General features: G+C 38.6%; 1 protein-coding gene across 1 annotated transcript in view; it reads left to right on the top strand.

The window, feature by feature from the left end:
* TSHZ3 (teashirt zinc finger homeobox 3) overlaps nucleotides 1-16,525 on the top strand; it is a 62,797-nt gene extending 46,272 nt beyond the window's left edge. The window contains exon 2 of the mRNA XM_068411297.1: nucleotides 12,552-16,525. Coding sequence (XP_068267398.1) covers nucleotides 12,552-15,751 — 3,200 coding nt within the window. The 3' untranslated portion in view covers nucleotides 15,752-16,525. The remainder of the gene's footprint in view (nucleotides 1-12,551) is intronic.
* Nucleotides 16,526-19,321: the final 2,796 nt, after the last annotated feature.

Genomic DNA, 19,321 nt, shown 5'->3' with positions numbered 1-19,321 from the left:
TGTTTTACACATCCAACGGGGTTATGTATGCTTTTTTAGTAACGCCTGCTGAAGCATGGAAAGGATCAACATTTCATTTTCATTACATTTCATTTATTCCTCTATTTTGGAGGAAGGGTTCCATAAAGTATAAGATAGACATAACTAAAATAAGTTTTTGCTGTGGGTGAAAGGTATTGGTAGTTAATGTGACTCCTCATAAAGCAGCTGAATTGCAACTTACAATCAAAGATGTAGAAAAAATGTCTGCTTGATAATGTCTTTTGCCATAATAAAATACAGTCACACGAGGAGTAAAAGGCTAAAGGAACGGCCAGACAAAGACAGATCATCGCTTGCACTTAGTTTGAGACTCCTGCAAAGCTGTTACTTGAAAATACCTACGCTGGGTACAGGCACATGGAGATTGCCATCTTACATGTATATTTAGCCTTTGGTTATATTATTTCAAATGTTATGTAGCTATAATAGCATGAAATAGATACCCCTACCTGATACAGAGATAGATATTACATCATTGCTGCTATAATGCTCTGCTGCAAAAGGACTTTTTAAAGGATTTCTAATGATAATGAAAATATTCTGATACAGCATTAAGGATTTTGCTACTGAAATGTGTTTAATGTAAATATGCTGTCAGATACCCTTCAAGTAATTGACAAGAGCAGATGATTAGCAGTGTTCTCAATAGTGTTTTTGCATAATCTTACATTTTGACAGAACTCTTCAGCGGCTTTTTATTGTCAGTGCTCTGCAATCGGTAATACTTTTTCCTTGACATTTACTTTGTCATTATAAATCTTGTAAGCGGTCATTTAACTTGTTCAGTATGCATGTAAGAATATCATTACTAACACATTTGAAAAAATGTCTCCTGTTGAGGAACTATTGTAAAAGTAAACTTAAAAAAACCCTAAATGAAGTAGGTTGATGAGGGACTTTATGAAATAATTACCCGTCTGTGAGCATCTTCTTGCACATTTCAAGGATGATTTTAAAATCACTTTCTTATTGAACATTTGTGTACAAGTCATCAAATTATGGTTGTTGGATATTTTTTAATCTGGTATTTTTTTAATTTAATATTACTGTTCAGTTATGATAGCTTACATCTAACTGACCAAAATTAAACCCTTATGATCCATAAGCACTCATAATTGCATGTAACATTAACAGTCAATATAATAAACCTTCATCTTTATTGAAGCATCTCTTGTTTCTACAGCAGTTCTTTAATCTATCTCAATAGATTTCTAGTGTACAGCTCATATAGATTTGGTCAGTGACAAGGGTTAGAGTAGTCTTGTAGAACATTTACTTGTAGCTGTGAAAAGCCCACATTCATCAGAGGATTAGGTCGATCAGATTGTACCAGGATCAATGGAAGGACTGTGTGATCCCTCTTAGGCTGTAATGTGTTCACCTTCTTTGGAGAGAATTCACATACACACACATTTCTCTGTCTTAAAGCCATTTATCTCAGAATGTCAAATTGCAATAATTAACCATTATTGATCTTAAATTCAATTAACTTCATTAACACAGGTCATGATGAGGGTGCTTGTAAGGGAAAGGCTTTTGACAAGTGTCTTTTCTTATATGACATTGAATGTTCACAATTGTGACTATAAACTATTCGTATTGTGCCACAGGAACATCTTTTAAAAATGACAAGAGTTTGGTTGGTGGCTCTGAAGCAACATTTTAATCCCCTCCCCCTCATCTTCTAGTTCTCAGGGTTTTCCAGCAAATTTTCTATTCAGGAATCAGTGAACCATTTGTTTCCAGCACATTATCTTAGTGTGGTATTACAGCAAAACCCACCTATTCAAATACCCTTCAGTTCAATAGCTAGTGCTAGATAGAGACTCATTCACAAAAGCGTATATTAGTATAGTTAGCAAATGAGTGAAATGAATATTCAGTGCTTCTTTTTGCTATACATACAAAACAAGCTGGGGCCATCTTGTAAAGGTAATCCTTAGAATCTCTGCTTTCTCCCAGTCCTGAGATTCATATTGCAGTCAATAGTTGTTTTTCTTAAATGAAGGCTGAATAAAAACTGTGAAAGGACCGAAAGCTTTGTTGGCCCACAGTGAACACCTTTTTTTTTCATGGAGAAGCTTCATTGTAAGTACAAGTTCACAACAGCTGAAATTGTGATTGAAATCATTTGGATTTCTACTATACCGTTCATACAGTTGTGTGGAGTTTATTGTAAGGAGGCACTGCAACCAAAATAGCTATTGAAACTACTGTATAAAGGACTTCAATGGGAATTTCAAGTTTGTAAGAAAAATGAAGGATCAGGTTGAAGGTCTTTTGGTACATTTTGAATGTCTTAGGTAGTCATGATCATTTACAAATAAATCTCCCAAGTAGACGGACTCACTGTAATATATTGAAGCATTTTAGGTGAAAACTTGATTTTTAAAAACTTTACAATGAAGGCTGCGGCTTCAGAGATGTGTGTTAATATTAGTATAGTTAAACACAAATATAAAGCCAGTGTTCTGGTTACTGTAAAACTTGTAAGATGTGGACAGATTAGGAGCAACCAAAGATGTGGGAAGATTACAGAAAGTAAGGTGTAAGATTTTTTTCTTAGTCTAAAAAAATGCTAAACCGTAATCAGAAGACTCTGAAAAATGTGGATAAAGAGAAATGACAACATCAGTTTTGTTCAGAAACAGATTTCTGTGACAATTAAATGGTCATTTTGTCACTACATTTGCTATTTCCACTCCACTATACAAAGCATTTACTGAAAAGAGGCAGGGCAGAAGCAGAATGCTTTGATTACTGCATTTGAAGAAAGTAAAGTTCCCTTACAACATCTGTTTGCTCAGTGAAGGATTATAATAATTAAGAGCTATTAGTGCCATATTGAGAGCTTTTATGCTCATGCCTGCTCATCCTGGAGTTGGCTGTGAATCTTGTATTAGTTTGTTGAATGCCCTGTGTGCTTTTCAGTGATTAAAAGATGCCACCCAAATGCTGATATCAAGCAGAGATTGTGTCACTGTGTGTTTTAGTACCAATTTATATGGAGAATTTGGCTTTGTCTTACCAGGATGTTGGTAGTGACTTTTAGTTAAAAAAAAAAAAAGCAAAACACAAAAAAACCAACAACAAACAAATATTTTTAGTCTTTGAGGATTCTGGTAAATTTTTTTGTCCGTTTGAGGAAAAGATAATTCTGTGCTTAGAAAAATTCTACCGAGTCCAAAAAACAATTTACCTCCCAAATCAAAATTAGGGTCAAAGCATAACATGAAGCTGTTTTCTCTGCTTATGAACATTTATTTCCCACTGTAGTGTGTGCTTGCATGGAGTGGGAAACTCTGACAAGTCTGTAGTACTTCACACCAAGCAACTGTCTTGGAAACCAACGGAAAACCACTTTTGTCTTACTTAGAGTGGATCACATTTATTCATGATGAATAATTTATATAGCAAATGTAGGTGTTTTTTTTTCTGTTACTAATGCACATACTAATTGTATTTGTTAAGTTTATGTGAAAGTTTTCAGTCTATGGGGCTGCTTATGAACTGTTTACTTCAACAGTTTGTGCCTGGCTCTTGAATCCCCAGTGGTGTTTCCCCTTCGTGGCTGGTTAGCTGACCCTTAACCTCCCGGTGGATAGTGAGGAACTTTATGCTCCTTTGAATGATGTTCATTTGTAACTTTGGTGTACCTGCAGGAAGGGCATCCTTTCCCCAGGAATGTGGAGGGGTGGGCAGGGGAGGAAGAGGAAGGTACTACATGAATGTTGATGAAGTGGGAACACTGAGACTCTGAACTGACTCAAACCGAGCAGCAGTTGAGAATTCCTAATGGATGCTCAGAGTCCCTGTTACTAATTTGCCTACTTGATCTAGTCCTGATGGTGCATGTGAAAGGTTGTTTATGTGGTGACAGGGAAAACCAAGAAGGTTTTTTTTCTCCTTTTTCAGCAGGATCAGCCAGAAATTCCAGGCTTATGCTCATAGGGCCTGTTAAAATCTCTATTCCCCCAGAGTGCAAAGGGGGATAGAAGGAGGTTGATTCCATAAAATACGATAGCAAGGAAGGTCCTTCTGTTGTCGTGGGAGTCCATAATGTTTCTCAGCCCTTCCACTCAATTACTGTGCTTGTGCATTGATTCTGGTAATCAACTGTGGGCACACACAGTGGGACATGAACTGTTCCCCAGCTTCTCCACAGCTATGGTACTTTTGGGAGTCAGTTGTGTTGTGTATGTGTGACTGCAAATTTAGGACAAAACCCATAAAAATCTGTTTTTCCTGAGCAGGCATAGTCTGTGAACTGTTACTCTTGTGAAGTTTCTCATTAGCATGTCATTCACTTCTGACTGTACAATAATGACACCTGAAGGCAAGTTTTACGTGAGGAAGTCTCTTTAAAAGTCTATATGGTTTTGTTCATTATACATGGGAGTAACTTGGACCTTGGGTCTAACTTAAAGTTTTTTAATCTTCAGATCCCTTCTTGTCAAAAACTTGTACAAGGCGGCAGATGAAATCTTCAAGTGAGACAGATCTCAGACCGATCCTCAGGCAGCCCTACCCATAGAAGAGTATACTGCAGTGTGATAGGATCATGTGCTCTTCTCCACATTAGAAAGAAGTGGTGTTATGTTTCACAGGTGGATAATTTGAGCAGATTTTAGAAAAACCCTACTCAGCGGGTTGAACTGAGGGAGTTTAGGCCCTGGGCAGAAATCAAGGCAGAGCACAGCTTTGGAGGAGAGAGGCATGATCCATCACGTTACATCTCCAGCGCAGTTTTGGTACAAGAGGCGTTCACAGTGTACCTGAAGTCCTGCTCCGCGCTGGGAGCAGAAAGCTCTTTGGAGGAGAGTTGTGACAATACGTCTTACTTCAAAAACCTTTCCTGTTTTCCCCATTGTGAAAAGAAGTTTACTGGCAGTCTGCAGATTCAGCATTTATTGGATCCCAGCAGCTTGGCTCAGAGGAGATTTGTAACCACAGGCTCCGGGTTGTGCACAGTACATGCACTTGTGGGTATTTCACTGGGTATTTTATCCTTAATAATTGTTTAAGCTGAAAACTGGCAATTATTTTCAATTATACATATATATTGTACTCACATAAACACACTGTGAAGAAGCATAGGAACAGAAACACAAACTTAAGCCATCTTCTCATATTTTGTGTAAATAGCTGAATTATATACATTAACGTACAGGAGTTACAGTCTCCTTTACTTGTCTTCTTCTCTGGCACTAGGCAAGTAATTTTTAAGTTCTTTGGATTTCCAGGTTTGCAGCTATAAACTGTGGATAAGAATGTTTCTTCCACAGAATTGCTGTGAAGAATAAAACACTCGTTGAAGCTTTTGAACACCTCAGTAGAGTGATGCTGTCCAACAGTGCTAAGTTTTTCTAAGCCATCATTTAATATTATGGCATCCTTTTTTTTCAGGTGTGTGTTTAATGAAGGAGATAATACGTGATTGTGAGGTTTGCATGGGAATCTCTCGTTTAACAAACATCTAAACAGTATTCAGTTTCAGAAAAATGAATGCCTCCCTTATCAGAATTAGTAGCAATTTTTCAATGTTTTCTCTCTTCATTTGTCGATGGCCTGTATGATACTTTTTATACGGCAGCGTAAAGCCTAAAGTGAATAGGAAAGCTGAACCCTGTGCCCTCCTTTAAACTACACAAAAAACAGGGGAGTTTGGAATACAGAGACATGAGGAGAAGGTGCCTGCTGTAGACTTGCTTTGTTCTGCACTTAGATGGCCCACACTTTAATGACATATAAACTTATTTATTGTTATCGTCTCTCTTCACTGTGTGTTTTATCTATCTAATTCTCAACTCTTAACACTTACAGTTGTTTTGAGCTCTGTGAAGTTGCTCCAAATGTACTACCAGTCCAGGAAGCTGGGTTAGAGCAGCCGGCTAGCTTCCTCTGGCCTATTTCTGAGCTCTCTGTGGCAGAGAGCTGCAGTATTTTCATGAAGGAACAAACACAAGTACACTTCAAAGTTTCTAGTGCCTGGTGATAGCCACCCATTAGACTGGCATGCTATGTCACATCTATCCACACTGATTCCCAGTAACTTAATATTACACTCTTACTGGCATGAAAAGGCTGCAGATTTATCAACATACAAAAAATCCAGCTAAACAAGCATTAATCATGCACATCACATCAAATTAACATGTTCAAAATTAATATTCTTGACCTTGCCAGTGGGCAGAATAATCAGTCTTGCAGTAGGATCATACTCCGGTGCGAGGTACGAGCGACTGCAGCCGATGTGCAAGAGAAGTGCTGACCTCTCCACTTGGAAATAACATTTCTCTCCCATAATAGACAGTCCTGCCTCTATGAAACAGAACCTTTGACCTTTCTAACAGGAATAATGCCCCTGTCAAGGTGCTGGGTAATCAGTATTGCAATGCCCGTCTAGAGACAGTGTTGTCATTTGCCACTCTTGTAAACAGGGCAGCCACTCCTACCTCCCATTTCTACCACCTGATATGCTAACATCTCTGCCAAGTGGTGGAGTCTCAAATACAATTTCAGTTACATGTGAATTATCAGTCAGTCTCAGCATAGAAATAGCTCATGTTGTGGGTGAAATGTTTGCCTTTCTTCCTGTAAGTGGAAGACGTGTGGAGTGGGAGTTTTCTAACAGACTAATATAACTCTTTTATATGCCTTCATTTGCATTAGGTCTTTGATTGACTCCATCCACTGAGCTGGTTTTCTCTTGCCTCTGTTCATTAATTTTGTGAATAAGGTTCACTGGCACAGTCAAATCATCTCTGTGCTGCTGTTTCTCTGTTGGCTTTCCCTGGACTGGTGTTCAGACTGAGCCCCCTCTGAACTCTGAATGGTCCCACCGGAACTGGGGACTCTTCGAGGTTTTTTCATCAATTACTTAAATTAAAAAAAAATATTCTCATTATTTCTTAGGTGGCTGGTGTGTGCTTTAAAACAAAATGGGAATGATATTTAGGAAAAGGCTCTGCACTGCCAGCAGCAGTGGCCATGGCAGGAGCAGCCCTCTCGCAGCCCTGCTTTGGCTTGGGGACCAGTGGGGTCAGGCTGCAGAGAGAGTTTCGCTGGCCGGGTCCTACTCACTGCTCCACCTTAGAATCTGTTCTGATCCTTTTTCCCTTTTTCTTTTTGGTTGGGAATATCGTATTCATCCTGTAAGCGCTGGGAGCATTCCTGCTCCCATCCCTTTCTGCTGTTCTCTTTTTTTCAGGCATGAAATGTATATGGGTTCAGTGTTTTAAGGGTTGAGAAGATTTTTTTCAAGATGCACTCAAAATCAGATTGTCTGAGAAATGACCCTTAGTATTACATGATCATTTCAAACCATGCATAAATAAATAATAAAGCTGGTTGTAATCTTTTTAATAAACAGCTATTTGGTTAAAGCCAAAATATTTCCAAGGAACTGAATGGTTTGGGTAAACTTTTGTAGTTAAGCATTTTTTCATGTGAGAAGAATATTTTGATGCTTTGGTACTTTTTCAAGAAAAGAGCTTATATACTAGTTTAAATATACCCCAGTAAGCTAATTAAAATAAAAGAAAAAGTCTTGGCCAAAAAACCATAATTAAAACAAGACATTTCAAAAGTATCGAAATGAAATATTTGGATAGATCCAAGCCAGAATATATGGTCTCAGATGCATTTTTCAGGAAATAAGGGAAGAATTGTGCAATTCATTGGTTTTGGGAGAACAGTAAAATCTGCCTTTAATGCTATGGTTTTCTATTTCAAACAAACTCAAGGAGCTGTGTGTCTGACCGTGTTACTGGGTGGATGTTACCATGGAAGGGATGAAAACTGTGTGATGTTTTTCCCCTTTCTGCTGAAGAGAACCTCTAGCAGTTGTGGTTTGAGCTGGTAGCTGTTGTGCTGGTGGGCGTCTCAGAAGATTGCTGAGTTTGGCCCAGGACATGAGCACAGTAATGGCTGTTGTAGCTGCACAGGGACTTCCTCTACCTGCAGAAACATAGTGGACTGGTGATATTTCTCTGCTCTTGTATAGTAGATCTCTGGTGTCTGTGTAGAGCCAGGTATATGAGTTTATTAGTGCATATACAATATGTAGATCATTTTGGGCGGTGATGGATCACAATTTATTTCCACCGGCAAAGAAATGATCCATAGCTCAGTTATGAAGGTAATTCCCTGTTGTGTGGAAACGAATTGCATTATACCACAGCTTACTGTTATGTTTTGATATCAAATGTGTTAATTTCATTATTACCTAGCAGTATAGTTAATAATTATAACAAATATTAATGAGGGAACTGTCTGTTCTCGACCTCTCTGTGGCTGCATCTGCAATAGGTTTCTGAATCCCTTTGATATCCTCATCTTCTCTAGAAACTGAGGGCCACACCAGGGAACCGCTTTCCGTTTTTTGTCAAATATTCTGTCACAGTGACACCATTGCTCACCTTGCAGGCAGTTTCCTGTGGGTTATGGTGCCCTGTGAGATGTAAACTAAAAACTTTTTCGAGAACTATAATTTTTTTTCTTCTTTTACTCTGGAAAAAAACAAAAAAAAAACCACAACCACCTAATTTCTTTCATTTCCATTCTTATTAACTTCTTCTGCCATTAGAATTGACTTTAAAGTTGTTTTTTTTCCCTCAGACTTTGCTGTCGAGGCATTGAAAAAGAGTTTTACAGATGCCCTGCTGTTACAAGCATTTACTCTACACTTGAAAAATATCACACTATGAGTCTGTCTTTTTTTTTTTTTTTTTTAAGAAGAAGAAAACGGCTGAGTAACGATGGGCTGGAGACAGTGCTTCTTCAAGACAATCTCTCTACCAAGCAGTGAATCTCAGTGAAAAATTTTTTTTACCATCACCTCCTGATTTTATTCTCTGCTTTCATAGTCTCTTTGCTCTTCCTGTAGGTACTTAATCAAACAAGAAATTTCTCTGCTACAGGCCTCCTTTTCCTTCTTCTGTGGCGGTGAAGCTGTTACCTTCATCTGTACTTAGGCAGAATATAGATCATCTCTCTCTCCGAGCAAGATCTGGTGCGGCAGGGAAGGATCAGAGATTTCCTTGGTTGCAGATGGGCTCCTTTCCACGGGTGCCTGCACTGAATCCCGTACTCCCTGCTAGCATGGGACTGAAGTTTGGCCTTAACCCTCTCTTCTTTTCTGTCCCATGTGCTGGTAACAATTTAATTGGGTTTTCTGAGGAAGAAACATGTCAGCCACTGTAAAGCTACCCGTAGTGGTATTGCAAAACTTTTAATTTTCCCACAGTCTGCCATCGCAGGTTGGTTTAGGACTTGTTGAGTTGCCTTATATTGCCCTGAAGGCAAGTGACCGGCCCTTGGAATAAGGAGTTAGAATCTACTGGCATAAACTCCAGTTGAGCATCCTTATCTCTTGCATAAATCTTTGGTTGAGGAAGTTGGGGTAACGTCGTGTTTCATCCTTCCTCTCCTTTGTGCAGGGGAAAGAGCAGAAGGAGTTGTTCAACCTGTCAGTTTATCAAAGTTGCAGATTGCCATGTTGAATTCCATACTGTCATTTGTGCCTCATTTCCCGCGTTTCTGGATCAAAGACTGATGTCACAAGTTGGCTTTGCAACTTGAGCTTAGGAAGGAGAACAGCTATAGAGGAGGCAGCTCCTGGTTAACACGCAAATAGGCTTGATAGTTGGTGAAAAGGGCAAAGAAAGCATGAAAGGTAAATAGATTTACATTCAAATGAGCTGCATGCTGGAGGCTTTCCCTGATATAAAAGTCACTCTCTAAAAAACTGTGAATGTGACAATAGAAGTGTTTCAGTCCAAACAAAATTCATAATATTTCAGCAGTAAGAGAAATGTAAAGAAAACCACACTAATTAGGGGCTTGATTCTGTGACCCCGTTTGTGTTGGTGAGCACCGGTCCCCAGGAGGACTTTCTGTGGTGTGCAGGGGTGGAGCCCAGGGCTTTGGTACATGCTGTGGTGGTGGGAACAGGTGGCACACGCTCACACTAGCACTCAATGGACAAAAAGAGCAAAAGCCAAGTACACTTAGAGTGCCTTAGTGTGCTGTCTCAGCCCAGAGGTGTGAATGAGATCTTTATTATGCAGGCAGTGTGGCAATAACCTTGGATTTTCTTTACCTTGTAAAAAGGAAATTATTGTTCAGTTTCACAACAGAGGCAAAGGAATGAGAGTTGTAAAAGAAAAACTATTTCCACAAGGTGGAAAAGAAAAAGGGTACGTTTGCTTCCAACTCATAGGTTTCATGCTGTCATTCCTTCCTTCCATTCTTCCTTTCTCCTATCACTAGGATATGGCATGGTTGAGAGAAAGGTAGTTGATAGTCAGTTGTTTACACATTATCAGTATTTATTTAAAAGTTTTCATCTTTAGAGAGTAATTTGAACTGCTTTGGTCTTCTTCACTAAAGTTTTTGGTAGCGTTCAGAAACATGATGGAACAAATAGTTGAGATGAAAAACAATCTGTACCATCCATAAGGGAATCAAAGTATTGAATGAAATCCACCTTGTTAGATTCTTTGTAGCGGTTTCATTGCAAGTATTTGCAGGATAGGTGCTGATCCGTACTACAAATTGCCGACATGACTGTAATATACGTAAAATAATATTTTTTTAAAATATTTTGAAAAAGCATGAAATAGAGCAAACCAGCACAGCTCTGTTTCATTAGAGTACATATACATGTTGTTAAAATCTGACCTTCGTTATCAATGTCTTTGAAACATCTTATAATAAAGCTTTTAACATATTTCTTTCAAACTGTGTTCTCACAAACATTAAAAATAGGACCCTTGCTGCATGAATTTTCTGCATTGAAATTATCTGAGCTGAAATATCTAATCACTATTATGTTACTCTTATGTCATATGTTTGTGCTTTCAAAGGTTTAACTCCTATTCTGAAGATCAGATTATAACTTTGCATGCTTGGAGGAAGATTCGCTACCATTCATCCATGTGAAAGAACAGTAGTGAATATTTTGTATTACCTAACTGAATGAAGAAATACTCCATGTGAAACTAAAAGCCTGATTTCATTGTTCCTTTATAAGTTGTTTTGTCTCTTGTGGTTTTCTGATCACATTTAAACATATTTTCCCAGAAAGAAGTTTGCAAGGTTCACTACTGTATATATGATATCTACTATACTGTTCTACATTTTTCACTCTGTTGGTTAAAATAGGTCTTTTTGGGGTGTAAATTATTCTCTTCTCTGCACTATTGCTTGAATAAACAAGCTATAGATTATTCAATGTGTTTAAGATACAGATACCCACACATTCCAGATGTGTTGCAGAGAAGGTCAAAAGTCAAGTGTCTTCAACCATACAGTCTACTGGAAATGCGTTTTTCCCAAAGTTTATAATTGTATTTGTGAGGGATTGCAAGTAGATTTTAAATTCCACTTAAGACGGAACAGTCGTGTTCTATTTTCGCTTTCTTGCTTAGCTGTAAATTAATGCATTATGTAGAAATAGATAATTTTAATCAGTTGATGATCCCTCTCTTAATGTTTTCATAGTTTTCTTGCCTAAAGGAAAAACTTAGGTAGACTTAATGTATGTAGAATATGTGCGCAGAAGCACCATGGAAAAAAAAAATGTTTACTGTCAGTTCCCAACTATCCTATTCAGGAAGAGTATCTTAGATTTACATCACCAGTTGCATTACTTGAGAGCGGGAAAAAAAGACAAGATCCCTGTTGGGTGTCCGTGTAGCTTATGCTGAGTAAATATTGACAAAGTAGTCTAAAGAGCAAACACTTTGACATTTGTAAGGTCCACTGGAAGGTCTTGTATATATTTATACAGCAAGAATGAGTACAGCATACCAATTTTCTTGAACTAGCTCCTGACATAATTCTACATGGGCTTTCTTGTTGAGAAAGGTATGTTTAAATGTGAATGGGTCATTTGTTACACCCGTAATGAATATCCTCAAATTGCTCTTAGTGAGTTGTTTCAAAAGGTTGCATCACCTGCTTTTACCATCTCCTCCTCTAAAATATGGTACTACTAATAATGATAACTTTAAAAAAATCTAATTTTTTGCTTATTGTAACGGGGGATTTTTTTACTTTGTAGAAATTTTTGGTGTTTGTTGTACTCTATATTTATTAAATGTTGCATCTCAAAACTGTAATGAGCAAAAAATGCTTGCTTAATTTAAATTGTGAATCTGTCTGTTAAGAAATGCATTAGGGGTAGGAGAAGCATAAGACATATTAATTGACAGACAGGAACTGCTGTCTCTGAGGTTGATACAAGTAATTTATTACTTTAGAAATGAATGCCACCTCCAGAATGTGCTTCATTAATTTCAAATTTAGTTTTAATTTCAAGCTGTTGCCCCTTGAGAAGAATAAGGTGGCAAATTATGTTTGAAGAGCAGATTTTTTTCTTGCTCTGAAGAAACACTAAATTTTAACTGTTTAATTTTACAAATAAGTATGCTACTTTGGCTAAAACACTTAAGCAAAAGTGTGATCAGCAGAAACTAACTTATATTTTCTTCTCTTTATAATAGCCTATGTTTCAGATGAACTAAAAGCAGCAGCACTGGTGGAAGAAGATGTGGAACCTGATGAAAATGCAGTTGATGGGGAGCCTTCAGCAAAATACACATGTCCAGAAAAAGACTTCAGTAAGAACTGCCAAAGCTACCAAAACTCTCCAGCAGCTGAATTTTCTAGCCATGAAATGGACAGTGAGTCACATATCAGTGAGACAAGTGACCGCATGGCAGACTTTGAGAGCAGCTCTATTAAAAATGAGGAAGAGAGCAAGGAGGTTTCGATACCACTGGAAGACTCTACTGTATCTGATAGTTTAGAACAAATGAAAGCTGTATATAATAACTTCCTCTCCAATTCCTACTGGTCCAATCTCAATCTGAACCTTCACCAGCCAATTTCAGAAAAAAACAATGGTAGCAGCAGCAGTAGCAGCAGCAGCAGTAGCAGTTGTGGAAGTGGCAGCTTTGACTGGCACCAGACTGCTATGGCGAAAACGCTGCAGCAAGTTTCTCAGAGCAGAATTCTTCCTGAACCGAGTCTTTTTAGCACAGTTCAATTGTACAGACAAAGCAGTAAGCTTTATGGCTCTATATTTACTGGAGCCAGTAAATTCCGCTGTAAAGACTGCAGTGCTGCCTATGATACTTTAGTAGAATTAACAGTGCACATGAATGAAACGGGACATTATCGAGATGACAACCATGAAACTGATAACAATAACCCTAAAAGATGGTCCAAACCTCGTAAACGTTCTTTGCTTGAAATGGAAGGGAAAGAAGATGCCCAGAAAGTATTAAAGTGTATGTACTGTGGTCATTCATTTGAATCTCTTCAGGATTTGAGTGTTCATATGATCAAAACAAAACACTACCAAAAAGTGCCTCTGAAGGAACCTGTTACACCTGTAGCAGCAAAAATTATCCCAGCTACTAGAAAGAAAGCATCACTGGAGCTTGAACTTCCAAGTTCTCCAGACTCCACAGGTGGGACACCAAAAGCAACAATCTCAGATACCAATGATGCACTTCAAAAGAATTCTAATCCTTACATTACGCCAAATAACCGTTACGGTCACCAGAACGGTGCCAGCTATGCCTGGCACTTTGAGGCGAGGAAGTCTCAAATTCTGAAGTGCATGGAGTGTGGAAGTTCGCATGACACTCTGCAGGAACTCACGGCTCACATGATGGTGACGGGACATTTTATTAAAGTCACTAACTCCGCCATGAAAAAAGGGAAGCCAATTATAGAAGCCCCAGCGACACCAACAGTAACGTCCTTAGTAGATGAGAAAGTCCAGTCTGTGCCACTAGCTGCCACCACTTTTACATCTCCTTCCAATACACCTTCTAGTGTTTCCCCTAAATTAAATGTTGAAATAAAAAAAGAAGTAGATAAAGAAAGAGGCATTGCCGATGACAAAATGAAAGACAAAGAAAAGTCAAGTGAAGATGAGGAGAAGTACGATATCTCCTCAAAATACCATTACTTGACTGAAAATGACCTAGAAGAAAGCCCTAAGGGGGGATTAGATATATTGAAGTCTTTAGAAAACACAGTTACATCAGCTATAAACAAAGCCCAGAATGGCACGCCAAGCTGGGGTGGCTACCCCAGCATTCATGCTGCCTATCAGCTGCCTAATATGATGAAGCTGTCGTTGGGTTCATCTGGGAAGAGTACACCATTAAAACCTATGTTTGGAAACAATGAACTAGTATCACCAACTAAAAATCAGCCCTTGGTGTCTCCACCAAGCAGTCAGACCTCACCTGTGCCAAAAACAAACTTTCACGCCATGGAAGAATTGGTAAAAAAAGTCACCGAGAAGGTGGCTAAAGTGGAGGAAAAAATGAAAGAGCCTGAAGGAAAGCTTTCTCCAATGAAGCGTGCGACGCCCTCGCCATGCAGTAGTGAAGTCAGTGAACCCCTTAAAGTGGAGTCCTCCAATGACGGTGGCTTTAAAAGCCAGCAGAACAGCCCAGTCCCTCAGAGAGATGGTTGCAAGGATAGTCCAACTGTAGAACCTGTGGAAAATGGGAAAGAGCCTGTTAAGTCCATTGTGAGTTCTTTAAGTAGCAGCACAGCTATCATTACTGATCACCCTCCCGAACAGCCATTTGTAAATCCATTAAGTGCACTGCAATCTGTCATGAATATTCACCTTGGGAAGGCAGCAAAGCCATCTTTGCCCGCCTTGGATCCAATGAGCATGCTTTTTAAAATGAGCAACAGTTTGGCGGAAAAGGCTGCAGTGGCCACCCCACCTCTACAGTCCAAAAAACCAGACCACTTAGACCGTTATTTTTATCATGTCAACAATGACCAACCCATAGATTTGACGAAAGGCAAGAGTGACAAAAGCTGCTCTTTGGGTTCAGCGCTTTTGTCATCCACATCGACATCTTCTGCATCTTCTTCATCTACAGTGACAACAGCAAAGACATCTGCAGTCGTGTCATTCATGTCAAACTCGCCGCTACGCGAGAATGCCTTGTCAGATATATCTGATATGCTGAAGAACCTGACAGAAAGTCACACATCAAAATCTTCCACACCTTCCAGCATATCTGAGAAATCTGACATTGATGGTACCACAATAGAGGAACCAGAAGAGAGCACACCAGCTCAGAAAAGGAAGGGACGTCAGTCTAACTGGAACCCTCAGCACTTGCTCATATTGCAGGCCCAGTTTGCGGCTAGTTTACGGCAGACTTCAGAGGGGAAATACATCATGTCAGACTTGAGCCCTCAAGAAAGAATGCACATTTCCAGGTTTACGGGACTTTCAATGACCACAATTAGCCACTGGCTAGCCAATGTGAAATACCAGCTCCGAAGGACGGGGGGAACTAAGTTCCTTAAAAATTTGGACACTGGGCACCCAGTGTTCTTTTGTAATGACTGTGCTTCACAGATCAGAACTCCTTCAACTTATATCAGTCATCTTGAATCGCATCTGGGTTTCAGGTTAAGAGACTTGTCCAAACTGTCCAGTGAACAGATTAACAATCAGATAGCACAAGCAAAGTCACCGTCTGAAAAACTGGTGACATCCTCGCCAGAGGAAGATATGGGAACTTCTTATCAGTGCAAACTTTGTAACAGGACTTTTGCAAGCAAGCATGCTGTTAAACTTCATCTTAGCAAAACACATGGGAAGTCACCAGAGGATCATCTTCTGTATGTTTCAGAGTTAGAGAAGCAGTAGCGTTTGCTTTTGATTAAAATAACTGTAATTTGCTTTGAGGAAAACTGTCAAAGACGCCTTAAAGCTACTGTTTAGTTCTTGGCACATGTTCTTATTTTAACTCCAGAGTCGCTCTGGGCTGAACTGTTTTGTATAACTGTACAGTGTTTAAATAGAGGTGCATAATCAGCTGTTGTTACTGGTAAAATATGAAGGTTAAAATGCAGTGGTAAGTGTTTGGAACTTTGTGTAAATTGGATTTAGTTGCTGTGCATCCCTCTGATGCATCAAGCTGCATGCATTAACAGACAGTTTAATTAAGCATTTATAACTAATTCTGGTGCACTTTTTTCATGTGACCTAAGTGTGCTGGTATTTCTCACCCTATAATCTTTAGCCCTCTGAGTACTTTGAAGCACTTTTGCATTAATTTGGTAAAAATGTATGGATATGGTTTTTTTAAACCCTTACCAGCTTAGTTCCGATTACTAATATGAACCTCCATTTATGCAGAGGTGTCTCACACCTTGAAATCTAAAAATATAATTTTCACATTGAAACATAGATGTATATATTGTATAGATTTCAAAATCTCTTATGGAAAATGTGATTGTGGTTAATGCCATTTTCTTTTTCTTCAGCATTTTTAGCAACAGTGGGTTTTGTACCTGATAAGCTCCACGTATAAACTGTACCTATATATAGTGTATATTTCATTTTTTAGATCTAACGGTTTTTCTTTTAACATCCAAACATTGTAAATTATATGATGAAAGATACCACAGATAGCATTTATAAAGTATTCAGAATCATTATTCTTAAAGCAAAGTATGTTTTGTTTTGTTTTGCTATACAGTACATCTATATTAATAGAGGTTCATGTTTAAATTATACATATTTATTAGTGTTGCTATCATTTGTTTGTTTTTGTTTTGTTTTGTTTTTTTAAACCGTCTGAAGAAACAGAAGCCATGGACTGCATTCCTGGCATGCATTCTAACTGTTTTGCACAACATGACTTTTAAAGGTATTTATTAGTAAAAAAAAAAAAAAAAAAAAAGAGAAAATTCAAAATAAACTCAGTGCTCAAAGGGTTAAATCTATTTGAAAAACTTGTACTGTATTTCCTAAACATTGATAAGGCCTTTAAAATGTTTGTACTGTAATACTTTGCTTAAAAAGTTATGAGGCATTCTGTGATATAACCTCTTTTACTTATTTATAAGCGCTCTTGGTTGTTATTTCCTATTGTAGAATGCCTTTTTATTTCAATTGGTAACTTTCTGTTTTGTTCTGCCTAATTATTCTCCCAAGATTCCATACTGCAGCTTTATCTTTAGGCATATGAAAGGTAACCCGTGGTTACCAGCACACTAAGTGATTCTGTTCGTCTCCATTTTTGGCAGTTAATTTGCAGAAGTAACTGACAGCTGACACCATATGAGAATCTATGTATAAAATATTGGCATGTAAACAGCACAGACACTGTAATGCACTCTGTGCCCTGTTTTGTTGTTGACAATGAAGCACCATTATATGACTCTTCATATAACCTTTTTTTCTACAGCAGCATTAAAATTGTCTTTTTGCTATAATTTTGTGTTGCGTTCACAATTATGTCTGAAATGTGCTACGACTAACGAGCACATTAAAATTAAATTGTATGCTATCTGTTTATGACTGAAGCTTGAGTAGGTTTCTTCATCTGCCAGGTGCTGGCAGTCAAAAGCTGCACATAAATCACTGGAGTTTTAGTGAACTTTAGCATTTAAAGAGCAGGGTAGCGCTTACTCAAAGGCTGCATTAACAGAATTTTTTTCCCCCAGAAAAGATAAATGAGTGTTATAACTCCTTTTCAAACATCAGGTAAGGCTGACTGTGAAGACGGGGTTTATAAGCAACGTGTGGCAAAGCAAATAGGTGTTTTGCTGTGCTGTGGATTCAGACCCAGGCAGAGACTGCTGCTCCTACGCGTTCCCCCAATGTATTGAGCAGAGTCTGGGAGCTGCATCGGGGTGGGTATTTCAGGGCTTGGAGAATCCCGTTCCATCTACACAGCGTTTTCAAACGACAGGAGTAGGAACCTGAGACCGATGACTTAAACTTTGTGATTTTGAGGAGAGTCCTCTCACAGCCCTGCCTGCTGTGGTACAGCATTCACAGCGGATAGGGAGAGGGGAAGAGATGAATAAACACATGCCAAAGAAAGGCAAACAAGCAGGAGCATTTATATGATAATGACAGACTTTTACTGGTGTTGACAGGTCATCCCATCAGAACCATTGAAAACAATTTGCATCTGGGAAGCACCTGTATTACTGTGCCTGTAAATAATGTCTTGCCAGTCAGGTGAACTCAGAGTCTGGAGATGGTTACAGGGGAACCAAAACCACCATTACAGCACTTAAGAATCATGTCTCAAGTGATAACTAGCATACGAATATCAAATATACAGTTTCCTTTATTTAAAAAAAATCCACTGTCTTCCAATAAGCAACTAATTGAATCTTTGGTTCTTTTTCTTCCTTTCTTCCTTTCTTCCCCTCTCTCTCTTTTTCTCCCTCCCCTTTTTCTCCCCCACCCCCTCTTTCTCTCTTTTTCTTTCTTTTTCTTTCTTTCTTTCTTTGACTCTTTAATTGTAAAGGCCAGTACCATGTCTTCAAAGATGTAGCAGAGTGTTCTGTTCATTCGATAGCCAACACTGCTAAGCAGACCTAGTGAATGGGGTTAATGATTAGGGCTCTGGGGTTTTTCCTTCTCGTTTGGCTCACAGTTGTGTCTGATTTTAAGGTCATTTGTGTGTCAATGTTTATGGCCTCAGCTCAAATTCCAGAGATAAAATTGCAGCATGCCGTTTTGCTGGTCGGCTATACCATGTCAGGAGTCCCCCTCACTTAGGTAGCAGAGGTGACCTGGCTAGTGGAAGTCTTTCATGAAGCCTCCCCAGTGGCTGTCCAAATTTTTTGCAAATAGATGATCTCAATCTAAATGTAGCCAAACTTTTTACCTCTACAGCAGAGAATTCCTACTTTGAAAATTCTAACAGCTTAAATATAGTATTTGGTTGCAAACCAGAAATTCACACATAAGGAGACTGGCAGATTATTGCATATATTGTCAATCAATGTATTTTTAAGATGCACCATTGACTTATAATAGTAATGCGAAAAGCTCTGTACGCAATGCTGCTATCTGGGACACGGGAGGGAGGAAAAGCAAGAGGTTACAGAGTCTTTTGCAGTGTTCCTTCTACTTATTCTTAAAATACAGATAAGAGGCTGATGATTGCAAACACCAAATACCACTGATGCAACTGTACCTAATCTGGCAAAAGTCAGTTCCTGGGCCTGATTTACCTAGGTCTGAATGTGCAGTGAGGAGACATACCGAGTAAAAATTCAGGGAGCAACCATATCTGTTAGTGTGCACCAGAAATGCCTTTTTAATACATTTTAAAAATATGCTTGAAACTTTGCAAATGAATGGCTAGTCAGGATCTGCATATCCCAAATTTATTAAAATAAAGTTCAGCTTGCATTTCAGAACCTCCAGGACTGGCATACCAATGTGATTGCACATTATAAAGAATTT

The sequence above is a fragment of the Nyctibius grandis genome, chromosome 12 (assembly GCF_013368605.1).
Source record: "Nyctibius grandis isolate bNycGra1 chromosome 12, bNycGra1.pri, whole genome shotgun sequence".
Taxonomy (NCBI): Eukaryota; Metazoa; Chordata; class Aves; order Nyctibiiformes; family Nyctibiidae; genus Nyctibius; species Nyctibius grandis.
The sequence above is the reverse complement of the archived record's forward strand: the minus strand, read 5'-3'. Positions and strand labels throughout refer to the sequence as shown.